Source organism: Chelmon rostratus, chromosome 5 (assembly GCF_017976325.1).
Source record: "Chelmon rostratus isolate fCheRos1 chromosome 5, fCheRos1.pri, whole genome shotgun sequence".
In the NCBI taxonomy this organism is placed as follows: domain Eukaryota; kingdom Metazoa; phylum Chordata; class Actinopteri; order Chaetodontiformes; family Chaetodontidae; genus Chelmon; species Chelmon rostratus.
Window position 1 is genome coordinate 3,148,528 of NC_055662.1, and position 18,312 is coordinate 3,166,839.

The window sequence follows — 18,312 nt, forward strand, 5'->3', positions numbered from 1 at the left end:
CATTAGCTGGGTAAAGCTGGGAAGTAAAGATGGAAGACAAAAACACCATGCCCACGTTTTTTTTCCCCCACTCAGCTCTTTGAAGTGATGAAAATAATGACTGATTAAAGGAACAGTTCAACATTTTGGGAAATATACTTGCTTGGATTAAACCTACTTTGAGAAAGGAGGACTGATATCAGTTTCATCTCTGTGCATCCAGTTCAGAGATGTATGTGGACATCTCAGTTAACTACTTTTGGACCTTTTAGTCACCTTAACTCCTATGATCACACTGTGGACTGATCAACCAGTTACAACACAGCTGTTGCGTCCATTGGCAATTCTGCTCAAGTTTTATTGGAACAAGAGAGTCATGTCTCCAAGGATGCTGACAAAAAAGAAAAAGGCAGAATTACTTTGTGCAATTCTACTCTGAACACAAAGCACGGAGAACAGCAGGAAATAAAGATGGCTGAGAAGATCTTTTCTGAAAGTTTTAACATCAGTTATATTTCTATCACAGCACAGTCTGAGTCAAGACCTACGTAGCCACAACAATAAAATACCACTCCAATGATATCAAAGCAAGCTCAGCACAGTTTATAACAGATCTTTTGGCCGCAGCCACGTGGAGAAAACTGCAAACAGTCAACCAACATTTCTGCCAGAAATCCATGTGAGCTGCACAAAGCCAGCTCCTTAAGAAATTCCCAATTTGGTGTGAACTTGACTGGTCTACATAAAGCTATGACCTCAACCCTATCCAACACCTTTGGGATGGACTGGAGCACAGCTTGTGTGTGTATCAAATCTGTACTGGATGCAAACAGATTAAACTGCTAATCACCTTCTCATCTGACTCTGATGAACACATGACAATGTTAGACTATTCCTTTAACAAGTGAGAATCAGCAGGAGGATGCAGAGATCCTGGATCCAGTCTGCACTGCCCCAAAAACATCCATCATCATCACCTGCAGGCTCAAGAACCACAACAGCCAAAGAGTGTGTAAACCTGAAAATGGTAAACCACAACAAAGGTCTTTGTAAACCAGATGAGGGAACTGCACAGCAGAATCTCACTGATCCAAACTACAGATAGAAAAACAAACCGAAACACGAAAGAAAGACTCTACCGACTGATGTCCTACACTGAGCAGTCTGGATAAGAAAGAAGTCTGCTGCATCAGAACCAAACACAGTATTTGTATTACCATAAACATGCATCAAAAACATAACAGATGTGATCCAGTTTCTCCCAAAGCTACAAATTAGAGAGCCGAGGCTGTAATCTAGGTTTCTGTTCGGAGTGTTTTCACATGGCCGAAAACTGAAATGGCAAGTGGAAGAACCTTTGCTTTGTTCGTGGTGAGGCTGAAAGGTATACTATGACATTTGGTTTAATTTGCCTCCAGCCTTCGGGCTAAGCTAGGTTTTGCATGACTCAGAGGTAAGAACTGACCGCAGACCAGAAACATGATATGAATGAATGTAAACTCTATGAATGAGAGTTTTTTGTTAAGGAAGACAGTTGGCCCATGTAACACTTTGGACCAAAGAGACATGTTGTCATGTCCTGGACAGATTTCCATTAAATTAAATGTAGATATTCCTGCTGAATGACTCCTCGTGATTTTGGTGAACCACTTGACTTTCCCTCTAGCACCACCCTCAGGAAAAAAAATAAATAAATAACCCCCAATACTGTAAAAAACCGTTTGCTCTGTCTAACTCTTGTAAACAGGCTGGTGTAATGAACTCTGCAGCCACTTGGGGGTGCTAGTGAGGCGTTAAAGTCTATAGTCACCATTGAAGGTTCAGAAAACAGATGAGAACAGTTTTTGTAGTACAATGGAGCTGGGATCAATCGACTGTTCAAACTAATCAGTAAATTACAACTGATCAACATTCACATAGCAGGATTTCTAAACCTAAAATGAATAAGAAATATGATCAAATAAAGACAAAAAATTCATATCACTCTGTGCACTTTGTGCATCTGACTTTATCTTCTGTCATGGCTTGGCTGCATGCTGCTTTTTGTTTTGTGTGTCTATGTGTAATTATTAGGATTAGTTTTTCAACAACCAAGCTATATAAACTTAGCATTGACGACAGGAGAGTTAATCTAACATGTCATGAGGCAGAGCAAACGCCCATAAAAAATGCTCTGTTATGTTTTTGTTATATTTTAATGGACACACCAATTTCACTTACCATATATTGCCACACTGAAATTTAAACATTGGATAAGAGATACAGCCTCAGGCTTCTAGTTTCAAGCTTTGAGACAGTTTGTCAATGTTCACAATCTCCTGAGAGCTGTGTAAAATCTCTGGAATGATAAGTTTAAACTCCTTTCTCTGAAAAGTTCATACGATCGGCCTGTTCGTCAGCCGCTGTAGAAGGTGCATCCTCAAACCTCCCCGTCTCAAACACATCACACAACTAAAGTCTACGTCATGCCAAAAAGTACTGCATAGATAATAACCATGGAAATTAAAAAAAAAAAATGTGTGGAATATGATGAAAACAAATTAAATACTACTATATATATACAGTGGTTTTAAAACTGTTTGTTGTGCTGGTGCACGTTAACCACGTGCATGATTATAACCACAGTTTTCAAATTTCAAATCATATAATTGTGTGCATAAACATAAATACTAATAATCATCATCTTTAGTGTAGTTCAGAGTACAGTAACAGAGTGGCACAGAAACAGGAGCCTTTAATCTCCATTTAGAAAGATTGGCTCATGACACTTTTTTTGTTTTGGTTTGTTTTAGCAGACCAATGAACTCTGGGAAGGTTCTGTAATCCGATACAAAATCAAACCAAATGTGACAAAAACTAAAAATGTATTAAAAGTTGTATTATGGAGATGTGAGGTCTCTGCAGGACGCCGACTAATACACAAACTTCCTTCAGTCTCTCTATAAAAACAGTTGCCTCAGGTTCATTAAACACAGGTTCTAGTAGTGATTCTTGTCTCTGAATACGGCATCAAATACATTTTAACAGACAGTAACAGAGCCTGTCTTCCAGTCCTTAAACTGTATAAAAACCATCAAAAGACAAACATTTGAGGCAAAGAACATGAGAAACTGTATGTTTGCAAGTATAAAAACTTCAGTGTAATTAGCAGAAGTGCAATTAAATACTGTTGGTTATGATTGAAACTAAACTGCTCACTGGATGAACGAGAACACATTCTTTGAGTATGAAAGTTCATACTTAAGAATTGTAGTTTCACAAAATAATCTTAAATAACAGTTCATTCACTGGCTTTTTTTGAAATTGACAGACTATGAAAACCAAACAAAATCCATTGATGAAAACCATAGGATATTGTTTAAAGGTCTAGAAAAAAGTTAGCAAGTGGACCTTGAGTAAAGATGATATTTTGTAAAAATACAATAGACTTTGACTGGGAGGTTCATTTTATTGACTAAGTTAGTGTAGAACCAAGCATGTTTGTCAGGGTAATGTGAACATGGACTATGGGTACAAGGGGACAGATGTCTTACCCACTTCGGCTCTTTGACAACCAAATTAAATGTCCCATATTAAAAGGGTCAAACTGGCAGGATACCAGCTCACAAACACTCCAATCCAGCCCCATAAACTGTTTGTTTACCAGACCGGACCTGCTCCACTTGTGATCGTCTGATGATACTGTATTCAAATCAAATCCAAAATTTAAGCCGAGTGGGCTTTTCCACCACTGTGGTTTGGACCCAATAAACAAACTGTGGATGTAGCCTATATATGTTGATATTTTGGGTATTTTTGATATGATTACCACTGGAAAGAGTTGCCTCACACTTCATAATGTCTCATTATGTGTATGTGTGTTCAGCTTTGAGACAAACTGAGAAGATGGGCTAAAATCTTTGACACAAAATGTGTCAGTCAATTAAATCACTATACATTTGTCATGTTCACTGCCTCTTACTGTTTGCTCTTTGTAGTGGTCTGTTCATTATGTGCTCTCTGTCCTTCAGTAGGCACTAGTTGGCTAAACATTACTGGTTTTGCTCTTGCCCCTGGCTCCTCCTCCTGGGCTGCCTTTACTCTCCGACTTCCTGCCAGGTGAGTTCTGACAGGTGGACAGTTTAACAGCCGAGCCTGACTGACCACCGCTGTTGTTGTTATTGTGGTTTGTGTTTCCGCTCAGTGTCTCCATGATGGAGCGGAATGCCCCGAACGGCCGCTTACTTTCTGAGCTTCCTGTTGGAGTCCTCTCCTTCGTATGATGCCCTTTGGTCTGCTCTGCTTCCTGACTGGAGCTCTTGTGGACCTGTTCGTCGAAGGTGACCCTCAGTTTGAGGTTCTGAGACGTCTTCCTGCGAGACGAGGGCGACTTCAGGGCGCTCTTGGGGCTGGTGGCAACTTTCTGGCCGTTAGCGGCGTCATGGAAGTCGGTGGAAGCGTCTGGGGTTTTACCGTCTGCGGCCTCAGGGTCGCTGGTGGGGGACGGGTTGTAACCGATGCTGTCCACCGACTTTGACCCGCTGAGAGAAAACCCCAGCTTCTTCTCAGCTGTCGAGGAGGAAGAGGAGGGGAGGTGCTTCCTCATCATCAGGTTAAGGTGGTTTGACACTGGCTCCTCCTCTGTGATTGGCAGGTGGGACGGCCTATCAGGTCGCAGTGTGTTTGAGGCCGAGGCTCCTTGACTTTTACCTTCCTCTGGTGGATAACCATCCGAATCTGATTCACTCAGCGAGCGCTGCATGATCTGCTTCAGTCTAGCTAGTTTGAGCTCTCTCCTCTCCACCAGCCCTGTTCTACGTGCCCCAGGGGCCCCAGGGGCCCCGGGGCCACAGGGACCCTCTCTGCTCAGCCCGCCCGCTGGAGGCAGCCTGTGACACAGTGTGTCCGACATGTCTTTCCCCAGCAGCTGCCGCAGCACAGAGTCTGGACCCACCCCTCCCTGACGAACCAACCATTGACCGTCACCCGGATTCCCCTCTGCTGTCAACATCATCTCTGGCCACGCCTCCACTGAGGGCTGATGGGAGCTGGAGTCCAGAAAGGGAGACAGAAACTATCATTTACTTTTACATTTTCTAGTGTGTATGTTAATGATGCCTTTAATCATTACTACAACTAACTACTGCTATTGCTACTGAGACCAAGGCCCTCACTGCTGCTATTCTATGACTAATACTACTATTACCCATAGTAGTACTGGCTTTTCTGTCATTTTTACTTTTACCTCTACTGGTGCTACCACTACCACTACTACTACTTCTATGCAACTACTGCAACTCTCCCTGCTGGTGGTGGTGGTGCTGCTACTGCTGCTACTACTACTAGGCTATATTGATAATATATATGAACTAATTTCAGCTCTTTTCTTACTTTATCTACAGTAAAGTTGTTGTAATAAAAAATAAATAAAAAGGGCAATAATTGTAATGAATAATAAAGAGTAGACCTGATGTCCCACCGTGCTTCGTAGCCTGCGTGGTTTCAGCTTGATTTAAGGCCCACAGTGGAGCAAATCCTGACAGCCTCCTAAAGAATCCTGACTGTTTTTTTTGTGCTGCTCGCCTAAAAACTGCTGTAAATGCTGCGATCACTACTGCCGCCTCCGCCGCTACTCATAGGCTCATATGTGTGTGTTACCTAGGTGATCTGGAAGGTGTCCCCTCTGCCTTGTTGGGGTCCATTAGTCTCTGCAGTTGTTTATGTAGAGTTATCCTCTCTGCCGCTTGTCTGCATGACAAACGACACACACACAACATGATTAACACTGACACACCTCCGCCTGCATGCTGCTGAGTCATGTCCAGTGTCAGCAGCCTGTGACTGCAGACATCGGGCTGTTGGAAAAGCTTGAGCTCAGCTATTCAGGGTAACAGAAAGGGACAAAAATGATGGACTCTAACTTCCATGGCAGCACTACGACCAGTTCAGCTGATCTTGAAAGTCTCTTTGTCTCTGTCTGTTTGGAAACTTCGTGCCCAGCAAAGCATGCAGGTGGAGGAGAGATGCAAGTAGGTAGGAGTTTTAATCAAAGTAGGTGGTGAAAGGAAAGAAAAGCAAGATAAAAATTTTAATCAAACACTGTCCAATACCTAAATTAAATCAGAATGAGAAATGAAAGTTGAATGAACTGTAAGAATTGACCAGACATGCAAGAAACAAGAAACTACAAAAAACTTTTGCATTTATAGTAAAAAATACTGTAACTTACTCATTGAGCTGTTTGGTGAGTTTAACAACTTGTGATGCCAAAGACATGCAGGTTTCCACGACGACCAGGTATCGAGCACAGGTGGTGTGTCCCTGCCGCTCTGCGCTCTGGGAAGGCCGCTCCCCCTGTTGGTTCTGGACCGTGACATTAGAGCCGTACTCCACCAGAGTCTGGAAACAGACACAGAGACTGAAACCATTACTGCTCTGAGGTCTGCCTCTTGGCAAGATTCCAGACATGTTGATGCTGGTTTCTAAGTCAAGATTCAAATCATTTATCTTTTATTTCCAGCAATAGCTCTTTTTTCTGGACTTCTGCCTCTTTGTAGTAAAATGCTCTCCCAACAGTACATCTCTACTTGGATCTGCTCAGAAAAAGCAGATATTTGATCTAAAATAGATCACTAATGGCAGAATGTGTAGGATATGTTGGTTTGTAAACACAGCATTCAAAGTTTGCACCTTCTCCCGGGCTTGTAGCTTCCTCTGAGATACGTACTTACAGACTGGCACCTGGTCACTACCTCTTTGTATAATCTTTATTGGCTGGAGGCTACACACTGGCTGCCCAAAAATTGACACCTAGAAACACAACAGCGGGGTCTCTACAGATACAGACACCACCACACACTTTTAGTGAGCCGTTAGTGATGATTGACCGGGATTAATTTTGTATGAGTCCATATGTTTTTCTTAGGAAAACCTTACTCATTTTGCCTTTAGCTTCATCAGTATTTTGATTGTCGGACTGGCTAGCCAACAGGAAGCAGACGACTGATAACATCCCCTCTCCTTTGGCAGGGTGTGCCACCAGGAATAAAAAAACACTCAGCCTCCACTGCAGGGAAATGAGCTTCAGATTGTAAAACACATTTTATTACAAATCATTGTTTTGTCATGATTAGCAGGAGCAGAATAAGGTAAACAAGATGGTCTGAGCTGTCACACCAGCTTGGAAAAATTTAAGTTTATCGCACTAAAATTTGGGCCTTAATGTTGACTCTGATATGATTGAATCATTGAAGTAATATTAAGTGTGGCTCTAAATCATCATTTTCTTTTGCACCATGTGTGACGGAAGGTCAAATGATACACAATTCAGCAAACATCAATAATTAGAAGTTGAGAACAGATTTATTATCTTAACTTTTATTCTTCGCTTTTTGAAGTACTTCCAATCACTCACTACTCAAAATGATAAGACTGCTCAAGAGATAAAGACATACGGTGCAATCAGAGAGTGCTGAGGGGGAAGTGATCTGATGAAACCAACCACAACATGCTGAGAGAAACCAGTTGTTACTTTCCAGCAGCACACACCTGTATACAGGTCAGGTGTCCGTACTGAGCTGCTACGTGGACAGCCGTGTTTCCGTTCTGGTCGACTTCGTCCAGAGAGATTGCCTGCTCTTGCATGAACTGAAGCAACCACAGCAAGACCTTCTCCTGGAGAGACAGAGAGAGAGAGAGAGAGAGGGAGACTTTTTACCCTCCTTTATTAAAACAAGGGAGCAAACCACACTCCAGTCTTCCCCAACACACACACAGGCCCACCGTGCACATTAGACACTACGAAAGCACAACACGATAGCACGTCATTTAATAAACATCTTTATCACTGACAGATAACCCTCAAATGGTTATCTCCCTTAAACTGCACACAGCCCGTCTCAACCTAAAGTGAAGGTTGTGCTGAGAATGGTGCCTTGTTGTCACTAAACCTAAAAGGGTTCGTGTTCATACAGATTTTTCCAACAAACCCAGAGCAATAATGATGAAGCCATAAGACAGGCAAGTTATGTTGCTTTGCACTGAAACTGACGGGTTTATTCACCTTCTCCGGTGTCAACAAGAAATCATCAAGAAATCACTGTTTATGAGCATTACTAATTCAAGACTGCAACTGAAGGACCTCGCATATCATAACTAGTGATGAACAGAAAGAAATGGGACAAAAAAAACCCAAAACAGTGTTCTATACTCTAACGTAATGTGGGTGTTGTATGTTACCTGTCCATAGCGGGCAGCATAGTGGATCAGACTGGGATGCTCTCTGGTGCAGCTCAGCTCTGCGATGGCCTCTGTCTCACTCACCATCCACCTCACACACTCCAGATGACCATTCTGCAACAAGCACACACAGTTAACATGTTTCAGTAAGGACCAGGTGGCTTGAAATCCGTCATCCCATTAATCTGAGTAAGTAAACAAGAGGCTTGATAAGAGCCAATCAGGACCCAGATGCCCAGCTTGTCTCTAGATAACACACTTCCTTTCTGGCAGCCAATCAAGAGCCTGGTTTCCACTGCATGGCAGACAAAACAGGAGCTACACAGTATCTACACTGTTCACTTTCCTCAGTTTCATTCTTGGAACTCATTTTGAACATCCTGCTGCTGCCAGAGCTGATGTAAAAGTTTACATCATTTTATCAAAAAACCCCAATCTTAATTACTTATAACCTCACTGAGCAGCTGCCAACAGCCAATCAAATGTCTGCATGTCCTTGTTTACAGATGTTCCTCTTTTCTCTCTAGTTTTGAGTTCTAATGGACTCCAGTACAACAACACCACCCACTACACCACTCAGGACAGAGCTGTTGTAATGGACAGTGAGTGTATTTTAAAGGTGACAACGTCATATTAAAAAACGCTGCATCTGTTTGGGTCACAGGTTGATCTTGCTTGATTTTGAGGGAAGTTGTTTACTTTTCTGTAAGGTTCATGACTTTCTTTGTCATACAGTGTTAGCTACTTTGGAAGTTTTCCCCCATAGTTTAATTGACAAAAATAGTCTACACTGAGGCCTATTTTAGGCAGAACCGACACAATTGTATACATGCACCCTTTTTTGATATCACCAAGATGAATGCTGAAACACTTGCTTGAGTAAATTGAATAATGTCATGTTTATTTTTACTCGATTAAATGACCTGCCTGACAGTGATGTTTCACCAGTGGAACTGTTACACAAGAAAAGTGCACAGAAGATCACTGTCACATGAGCTGAAGATGTTTATTAACCACACAAGTTAAAAGTAGAGCAAGTATTTTTGATAAGGACTCCTCTTTTTAAAGGACACCTGGTCTGCTGACTCCTCATATTTGCAATAAATCAAAAGATACCACATATTCTTATTCAATTACTCCATTAATGAGCACAGGAATCTGTAGAATATCAACCCTAGACAGACAGACAGACAGACAGACAGACACACACACAGACACACAGACACACAGACACACAGACACACACACACACACACACACACACACACACCTTGACTCCCAGACCAGCAGGAGTGAGCTGCTGGTTGTTCCGTTCGTTGAGGCCGTCCTCTCCCATTAGAGAGGTGAGATGCTGCAGACAGTCGGCGTGACCCTGAGAGGCCGAGATGTGCAGCAGGTTGTTACCATCGTCATCTCTGATCAGCTCCAGGTTATCTGCTGCCAGGTGAGGCTGCAGGAGGAGGAGGAGGAGGAGGAGAGAAAAAAAGAGAAAAAATGACGAGGAGAAGAAGAGACGGAGGAGGATGAGTAGGAGAGGCAAGAAGTAGGAAAAGCAGGAAGAGAAGCAGGAACAAGTGTAATAGAGAGGTGAGGAGGAGAAAGAAAAAGGAGTAGAGAGGAGAGGTGGAGGAGGAGGAAAAGGAAAAGAAAGAAGAGGTTGATAAAACATCAGTTGTAATTTACAAATACTACATTGCCCACCTCCTCCCACTCTCAGGGTCTCCCACTCACCAGCAAAGAGATCTGTCCCTCTCTGACGATGTTGATGATGTTCTGGTTCTTCTTAGTCTCCTCATCCAACTCCACTCCTGCTCCTCCACCCCCTCCAAAACCCCTCGGCACACTGCTGCCTGCACCTCCTCCTCCTGGTCCAGGAGCCCAGGGCTTAGAGGCGTCCTGCCTGCCTGCACTGCAGCCCGGCAGGGAGAACATCAGCCCCGGGCCCCCTGCAGGCTCCACGCCTGCCCTCTGGGTCTGGGAGTCTGGGTAGACCCGCGCAGACAGCAGCTTGTCTGGAAGTTATTGTTTCAATGAGCTCAAAACACACCACACACAATGTCATGACTGTCTTTCTATCTATCAAGAAAGGGTAAAACAGACAAAAGGAACAGTTTAGCAGTCTCATACGGTCTTACCTGCATCAGAGAAAGAAGAGAGGGACGAGGAGCAGCTGAGGAGTCCGGAGGAGAGCAACTCCGACTGGTAGCCTCCTCCAGCTGGGGAGCGGTGGAGGTGGTGGAGGTCTGGATCCATGGACTTGGACTTCCGCAGATCTGACCACTTCACTGGAGACAGGACACAATACTGCAGGAAACACATGAATTACAACAGGGTGACTTTTCAATCAACTCGACAACATTACAGTTGATGAAGTATTTCATCAATATAGCTCACATCAAGTATTGTGCATGCTTGAGATAAACAAAACGAACCCATACTAGACGTCTAAAACGCCACAGGAAACCTTTAAATAAAATGGAAAATCTGAAGCCTAAAGAGCAAAATTTACAATGAAAAGAAACAAAATTACTGCAAATATGAATTAATATTTCAAATAAACTTTTTAATTAATGTATTGTAGACAAAGGTATTTGACAAAAATGTGTAATTGGAATGTTTCAAACAGATATTGCAATATTTCTTAAAACTATATTTATCTTCTATAAACTAAATGCCAGCTGTTAAGTTGGTGACGAGAATAAACACAAACTTTTCTTTTTTCTACATGGCACAAAAGGTTTCACCATCGAAACAGGTTTTTGACAACTAAAACCACTCCTTGTGGATGATGATTTTCCCAGAAAGCATCATAATCAAAGCAGTCATTGCGTCAAACATCAGTGTTAGTATCTTGTCAATACTGGTTGACTAATAAACTACTATTTTGCAGTGTCCTGTGTTTTTGAAGGCAAGATATTGTAAGTCCTACTAAAAACATGAGCTTTATAGCTTCAACTGTGTGCTTAGTTTAACATTCCATACATAATGATTTCCACATCATTTCTTCTCTCTAGCCCCCCCTCAGGGGCTCTGTGGACTGTGGAGGGTTTCACAAATAAACAACCTAAAGTATTTGTTTTGAACTTGATCAGTGTGTACCGGAGTCTGTGAGCTGCTGCTGCCCAGGCTCAGAGGCTCATTGTGAGGCAAAGCGGAGCTCTTCAGCCCTCCTCCAGGGTGCCTCCTCTCCAGGGTGCCTCCACCCAGGTTGCTTCCTGTCACCGAGCGCTTGTCATGGGGGACACGAGGCAGCGTGGACATCTGCTGACTGGACTTGATATAAGGCACGTCCAGGATTTCGTCCATGTCCAGATCGTAGTGCTCAAGCTCCCCAAATAGAGCCTGAGGGTTGTTCCCTCCAATGACACCAACGCTGCCGCCCAGGTCCTTCGCCTTCCCTCCCGGCCCATCAGAGGAGGTGGAGGCCTGAGTTGGTTTGTCAGAGCTGGGGTCATCCTTACTGCCCTCCCCCGGCTCCCCCAGCCCCTGGACCTGGGCTTTACCATCAGGGTCAGAGTCGTTGGTCTCTGGTTGGTGCTTGAGAGGGGAGACCCTCTTCACCGGCCGGAACTTACTGTGGACCTCAGCGAGCCCCGTGGGTTTGATTCCCCCACTGCTGTGGGAAGAAACGCCACGACTCCAGTTGATGGCTGGAGCTGCAGGTGGAGTAGACATAATCAGAAATCAGTTCAGTCATGTGGTAAATATACTTTTTTGAAGCTTAGATGTATAAGAAAGCAGAGGAGGACATCAAATTATTGAGGTCTGGTATTACTTTTCAAGCATTACTATATATATAAACATATAAACTATAACACGTGGTCACCTGGTCTCTCCTCGGCCTGGCCATCACTCCTCCTGGACAACTCTGGGATGCTCTTCAGAGACGTCACAGAATACTGCAGGATGAGAAAGACAGACGAAAACAAAGAGTGAGACATGTCAGAAAACTGCACACAGCAGTGCAGCAGCTGTGCAAAGCAGTTCTATTGAGATATTAGTTAATTGCAGCAGCAGCAGCTACGCTGCTCTCAGTACAGACACACTGTAGCTTCCAGCTGTGTGATGAAACACTCACACTGTGGCAGATTTACACACTGAGCTCAAACTGATCCAGTCTCTGAGAATTCTTCATGAAGGTTAGAATGGATGCATACTATTCTAAATGTTCGACATAATGCCTAGGTTTAGCTTGTCAAAGGTGGTTGTGAGATCAACGTAGGCAGCTACTAAGTTGTTGTTCGTGAAGTTTATGCACATTACTGAAAGGTGGTGGCTGTAGGGAGGAGAGAGGCTGTTACAAATTCATACTCCGGGATCCTAGAGGCTACAAATTAAGGATAAACAATAGGATGAAACTTGGGGCAGACAGAGACACCTTTTTAAATCTTTCATCATTGTATTGTTAGGTAGTTGCAGTCAGCAGTTGCGTAGCAGTAAGCAGCCGTTAGCTTGTTTATATCATACTGACCACTGAATCATCGGAGAAGTCAATCTCATCCAGGTCCAGGTATTCAGGAGCCTCCATCTTCACACCACATCATCAGCCTACCAACCAGCTGCACACAGAAGCACACACACATTGTACAATAACATTATTATGTAGCCAAAGCTATGGGAACAATTTACATTTTAAAAAATCCATGAACATAAGAATAACTCTCTAATTTTTATTCTGTTACTTCTGTTTTGCAAGTTATTTGAAGCTTTTGACCTTGAAGAAAATCCATCATCACAGATCCTTTGGTAAGTACTGACAATAGCCTTTGTTGTACCTTCTATGTAGCAGCATCATATCCATAAATATGATAAAGAAAACACTTCTGTTGCAGTGATATGATCAGCAGGAATAAAACACAGGAAGTAGCTTCAGGAAACTGAGAACAGTCCTGTTGAAAACTTGTGTAAAAGTGTTTTCTTTCTGTTTCTAACTAAGATGATGAACTACTGCTCAGTGAATAAAGAGGAAACTGTGGAAATAACAAGTCTGTCTCCTATTTAAAGGAGGATTTTCACTCTTAGCAACTAACAAAGGCTGTGTGTAAAACGTGTCGTTTGAAGAAAATCAAATCCTTTTCTGCTCGGTTTGTAACACTGAGGTTTAAAACGGTTTAAAGCCCAAACTGTCAGCTGCACAATCTGCCTGAGCTGTTGTGATCAAAGGCAACAAACAGCAGGATAATCAGGACTAATCAGAGAGCAGTGCGACTCGCAGCGAGCACAAAGACGCAGCATGCAACCTGAACCAACACAAGAGCAAGAGGAGAGCCTGCTGACGGACAACGAACTCAGAAACAAATACTTGTGAGCCTTTGTTGGAATGGAACTGCAAAGAATAGTCACAATTCTTTAATAATCAAATGAGGCCTTGCCAACTATGACTGTTCATGTTGTGTGTTCGTGTTAAAGATCAAATATTTTTTTTAAATCTCAATGATCGTCAACAGCCTCAATAATCCTGAATCAGTCGGGCTGCTATCACTACTACACGGACACCAAGTGTTTAATCAACAGATTTAATTTAATCTGCAACAATTTTGATAATGGAGCAATTGTTTCAGCTGCGTAATCGAGCAAAAATGCCAAACATCTCCAATGTGAGGATTTGCTGCTTTTCTCTCCAGTTCTCTGATATAATTAGAAACTGAATATCTTTGGGTTCTGGACTATTGGTCTAAAAAAACAAGACATTTGATCACGTCATGTTGGGTTCTGGGAAATTGTGCCGGATTGTTTTCACTATTTTCTGACAAATAATCCACTGATTAAATGGATGATGAAAATCATTGTTAGTGGCAGCCCTAAGAGGATCACAAGGACCTGCTATAACTGCGACCAATGCTGCCTACAGTCAGACCACTCACGTCATCAGGTGGCGTACCTACAATAAGATCCAGATGTGCTGAGGGTGCTTTTAGTTACTGTGGTCCTGTTCTCTGGAGCAACTGTGACAACCCTGTCCACATTCAAAAGCAAGACATTTTCTGCCCTCTCAGGCTTGCCATGAACAGCTACTGTATGTGTTTATCTGTGCACATTCAGTCATAAAGTGTTCTTGTGAATAAAATAGCTTTGCCTTAAAATTTCAGCTACAACCGACAGTACTACGAGCCATTTTCTTCTAATCCTCTATTACTCCCTAGAGCAAAACTGTCCTTTCTGTTCCACCTCTTTCACAGAGACCTTAGAGGTGAGCTACAGAGCAACACCACTATGTTACTCAAGGTCCGGCCAAGCATGAATTTTCCTACAGTGATCAATTAAGGATCATGGTGTTTCAACAAAATAACAGCCATACTGCTACAATTGCTTGGTTTTGGTCAGAGGTGTTAATGGTCTGTACTGCGAGGTGTTTGTTTTCTACTCCACTTCCTGTATATTAAATACATTCTTTATGTTTTGAAATAAACAACCTTCCATTCACCGTCATGGGATGTTCAGAAAGCACCAAACTGTGGAGCTTTCATGTAAGAGTCGAGTTGTTTTCAGACTGTGTGGGAGTGACCGCAGAACTAAACTGGTCAAAATAAAACCTCTGATTGCAGCTTTGAGAAACAGTCGAGCCTAACATCCTTGATAACAACAGTTTAGGCCTGAAACCCGACATCAAAAATAAGACGGACTCAGAAAAGAAGGAGAACGTCTGCTTTCTCTGTTTATGTGAACAGCTGACGAGCCCAAATACTTCCAGGCAGCAAGACACAAAAACAATCAAGAGAGATGAAATGTTGTTTTGGAGAAAAGTCAAGAAACGAGGACGGCAGTTTTTCAGGAGGAATCTGAAAGGGATTCACATACTCTTGCTTCACAGTGAAAGTGGATATATGCTTCCTCACGTTTCCCTCAGAGGTCAGGTGAAACTGCAGGTCGAGCCACATCAAAAAAGAAAAGAAATCCACCCATCAAGAACTCACATGTTGTATCAGCAGAGCAAATAGAAATGTAATAAGGATTTCTGTGGCTTCAGCAGCAGTTAGCGTTGGAGCTTTTTGTTGACCTACAACAGCTGGGTTGTAGTGACTGCGCACAGCATGTCAAAAGTCCAGAACTCACAGCGGGGTTGTGAGGTCTGAGCTCTGTCTGAACTCAAAACCCAGCTGACAGGATGGGCTGTTGAATAACTTGTTAGCTAACAAGATAAAACATATCAGACATGACCCAGACTGACAGCGGTCATCCAAACGAATAAAAACACATTTCTTCACTTCTTAACACGTCACAATTTAGTTTATAGTGCTCACAACAAAAAAAGACGACACTCAAAAAAATTCAATGTCAACATCTCCCTCTGGAAACAGAGTCCTTCTTTATGCTGATACTCCACAAACCTCTCACACATTGTAAGTTGGAGGTATTTTTTTCAGTGAAATCTTTGGATTATCCAGAGCAACAGGGGGCATGTCTGGAAAGAGATGTCGCTGTTGATTGTTTTTGTAATTTTTCAAAGCTGTGAGCAGCAAACTTTCCATTCACCTCCATCACAGTGTGGGGAAGACAAGAAATCTCAGAGACAAATATCTCAAAACCTAGAAACTAAAACCAAAGTGATCAACATAAATAGATACAACGCGACAGTTCAGAAAATGTGGTTTGATTTCATGATTTTTAAACAAAGTCCACTTTGATGTTTAGTTTACACAATCTTCAAAGTTAAAGAGTCTGCATTTCAGACACTGTCATCAGAGAATTAAACCAAGAGGCCAGATGTGAAGCAAACAAGTCAGGTACCAAAACAGCCCTGTTTTTAGACATCATGTGTGCACTGTGCACACAGCTAGAGGAAAATAAGCACTAGACTCGTGCATTGCAAAAAGAGTGATGAGTACTGGTATCAGACAAAATAAACAAACAAAAAACATCCTTGAATTTAACTTGAAAACATTTACTTTGTTTAAGTCATACTCTGAGCTTTCTCCACCATCAGCCATCTATAGTTTCACTGTCACCATCAGCCAGTTCGAGGCTGTGATTCAGACTGCATGGAAACCTGATTACATGCATTAAGATCTGCAGACAGGACGGCAGCCACTTTAAATCTCATTAGTGTTGGTCACAGAGTGCTGTGGGTTTACTCACTTATTTCACTGTCAGTTGACTTAATCTTTATCCAAGTTTCCAAATAAAACTGTGAGGGATGCACTGACACAGACACCAGTATTAGTATCAGGTCCAATACAGTGCTCATATTCTTGTAATTGTAATAATAAAACCACTCCAATCCAGCGGCACCCGATGCCACTTTACGGCAACGTGACAAAAGTTGAGCAGGTAGGCAGAGGAGGAGCAACGTCAGCAGTTTGGAGATATTTTAGGATAAGCAATGATAACAAAAGAAAATTCAGCGCTCACCAGCGGACACTTATGGAAAAGACTCATTGCAACTGTACTCCATCCCACGTAAAGCATGTGTGGGTGTGCAGCTGTAAGGGTATTCATATCAGTACTTGGTATCAGCAAGTACTCAAATGTAAGTATGTGAACTTGTACTTGGTCTGAAAAAAGGATCAGTGCATCCCTAAAAGCTGACTGACACTAATCTAAGACTCAAAATGTCATATTTCTTTTGCGCCAGCATGAAGTGACCTTGTGTTTGGTTAATGGCTACAAAGTCCTTTTTTCAAGTTGGTATATGGGATGTGTCATGCTATTTGAAAAACCTTCGTACCCAACTTTACAGCTGGCCAATAACTCTAAATAATCGTTTACTGACGAAGAGGCACGGTAATATGACAGCTTCCCATAGGGCAGCATCACCTCAGACTTCATTAAACTTCCGGGCAAAGAGAGCAGAGGTGTTATTTAGGATTACCTATTTAGGAGCGTAGCTGTTGATTAGGCTGTCATTTTCATCATTAGTGAGGATCTGGGTGAGTTTCTACCTTAGCCAAATTTTGTGTGACTCTGGATATGATCATAGAGTTTCATCATTTTACTATTTGTGTCGCTGAAATTAATATTTAAAAACGACCAAATACTTTGATACTTACTTTCACTACATCCAAATGAGAAGCTCAGCAGTGAAACTAACAAAGTTCAAAGTATTCAGGATGCTTCATTAACGACGGCAGCCGCTCCCAGCTGATCAGTTTCAATTCAAAAAGGTTCATTTAATTCTACAATCACCGTTATGACAGCCTAGTGCCTCTAACTCAGTACCTCAGACTGTTACTTTGCTGAATATCGACTTAGAATTTCTGTTCTATTAATAAAAATGTGGAGAACATAAAATCTTGAAGAGGCACTGATAGAAAATTACCCAAACCAAAATAAAATCAGAGACCAACATGCGCGTGATTCTTGCTCCATTTATCTGTAATACTTGGTACTTTACTAGTTAATGGATAAGAATTAGTAGCAAACAAACTGACAGAGGCTAATAAAGCTACGTAATTTATATTTAACGAATAAAACAATGAATGTGGAGCGACTTCAGGTGGTTTGTCGTCTCCTTTTGCTTGACAGCTAATTTAATCCTCTGATACCTGCTCGGCAAGCAGCAGGAGGCTAATTAGCTAACGCTAAGATAGCACGCTAATCAGCATCCAGAGATGCTAATGTGGAAGCTAGCTGACTAGCCAGGCAGTTGGAAAATTGGGTCAAAACGGAAAGCTCAGGTGAAAAAGACCCCGGCCCGGGATAAAGAGCTGTTTCCTCTGGTTAACGGACTGTTTGGCGATACAGTACCTTATCGAAGTCAGGCAGCCGAGGAGAAATGGCAGGCGTCGGGAGAGGATACAGCTAGCTGAGCCGCTAGCTGGAACGATCCTTGGATCCAGCTGTTTTTTTCCTTCTGTCGCCTCGCTGTCTTGAAAAGCACAAAGACTTTGACATATGGGCTGCACAGAGAGAAGCAAATGAGACGATGGTGCACTCTGAGCACATTTCACAGTACCACATTCGTTAGGATAAAGGAGGGAACTACACTTTTACTTTTAACTTTCAGCGAAAATGAGCTTTTTGTCTATGACTGTGCTACCAAAGCATTGTGGTTTCTTGTATGTGATGTACAGTGTGGCATATTATTAAATGACAAAGGTAGTGGTGGGATGTATGTATATTTACTCAAGCACTGTACTTAAGTACAATTTTGATGTACTTTATTTGAGTATTCTACAT

General features: G+C 42.4%; 1 protein-coding gene across 1 annotated transcript; it reads right to left on the bottom strand.

Moving 5' to 3' along the window:
* Positions 1-17,968, bottom strand: LOC121606366 (synuclein, alpha interacting protein). Its single transcript, XM_041936640.1, has 12 exons — positions 17,881-17,968; positions 12,668-12,755; positions 12,023-12,095; positions 11,296-11,852; positions 10,332-10,500; positions 9,928-10,208; positions 9,467-9,646; positions 8,197-8,310; positions 7,507-7,632; positions 6,188-6,357; positions 5,617-5,706; positions 1-5,006 (listed from the first exon to the last, which is right to left on the bottom strand). Exons 2-12 carry the CDS (start codon positions 12,722-12,724, stop codon positions 4,004-4,006), a joined length of 2,820 nt encoding a protein of 939 aa, XP_041792574.1. The 5' UTR covers positions 12,725-12,755; positions 17,881-17,968; the 3' UTR covers positions 1-4,003.
* Positions 17,969-18,312: the final 344 nt, after the last annotated feature.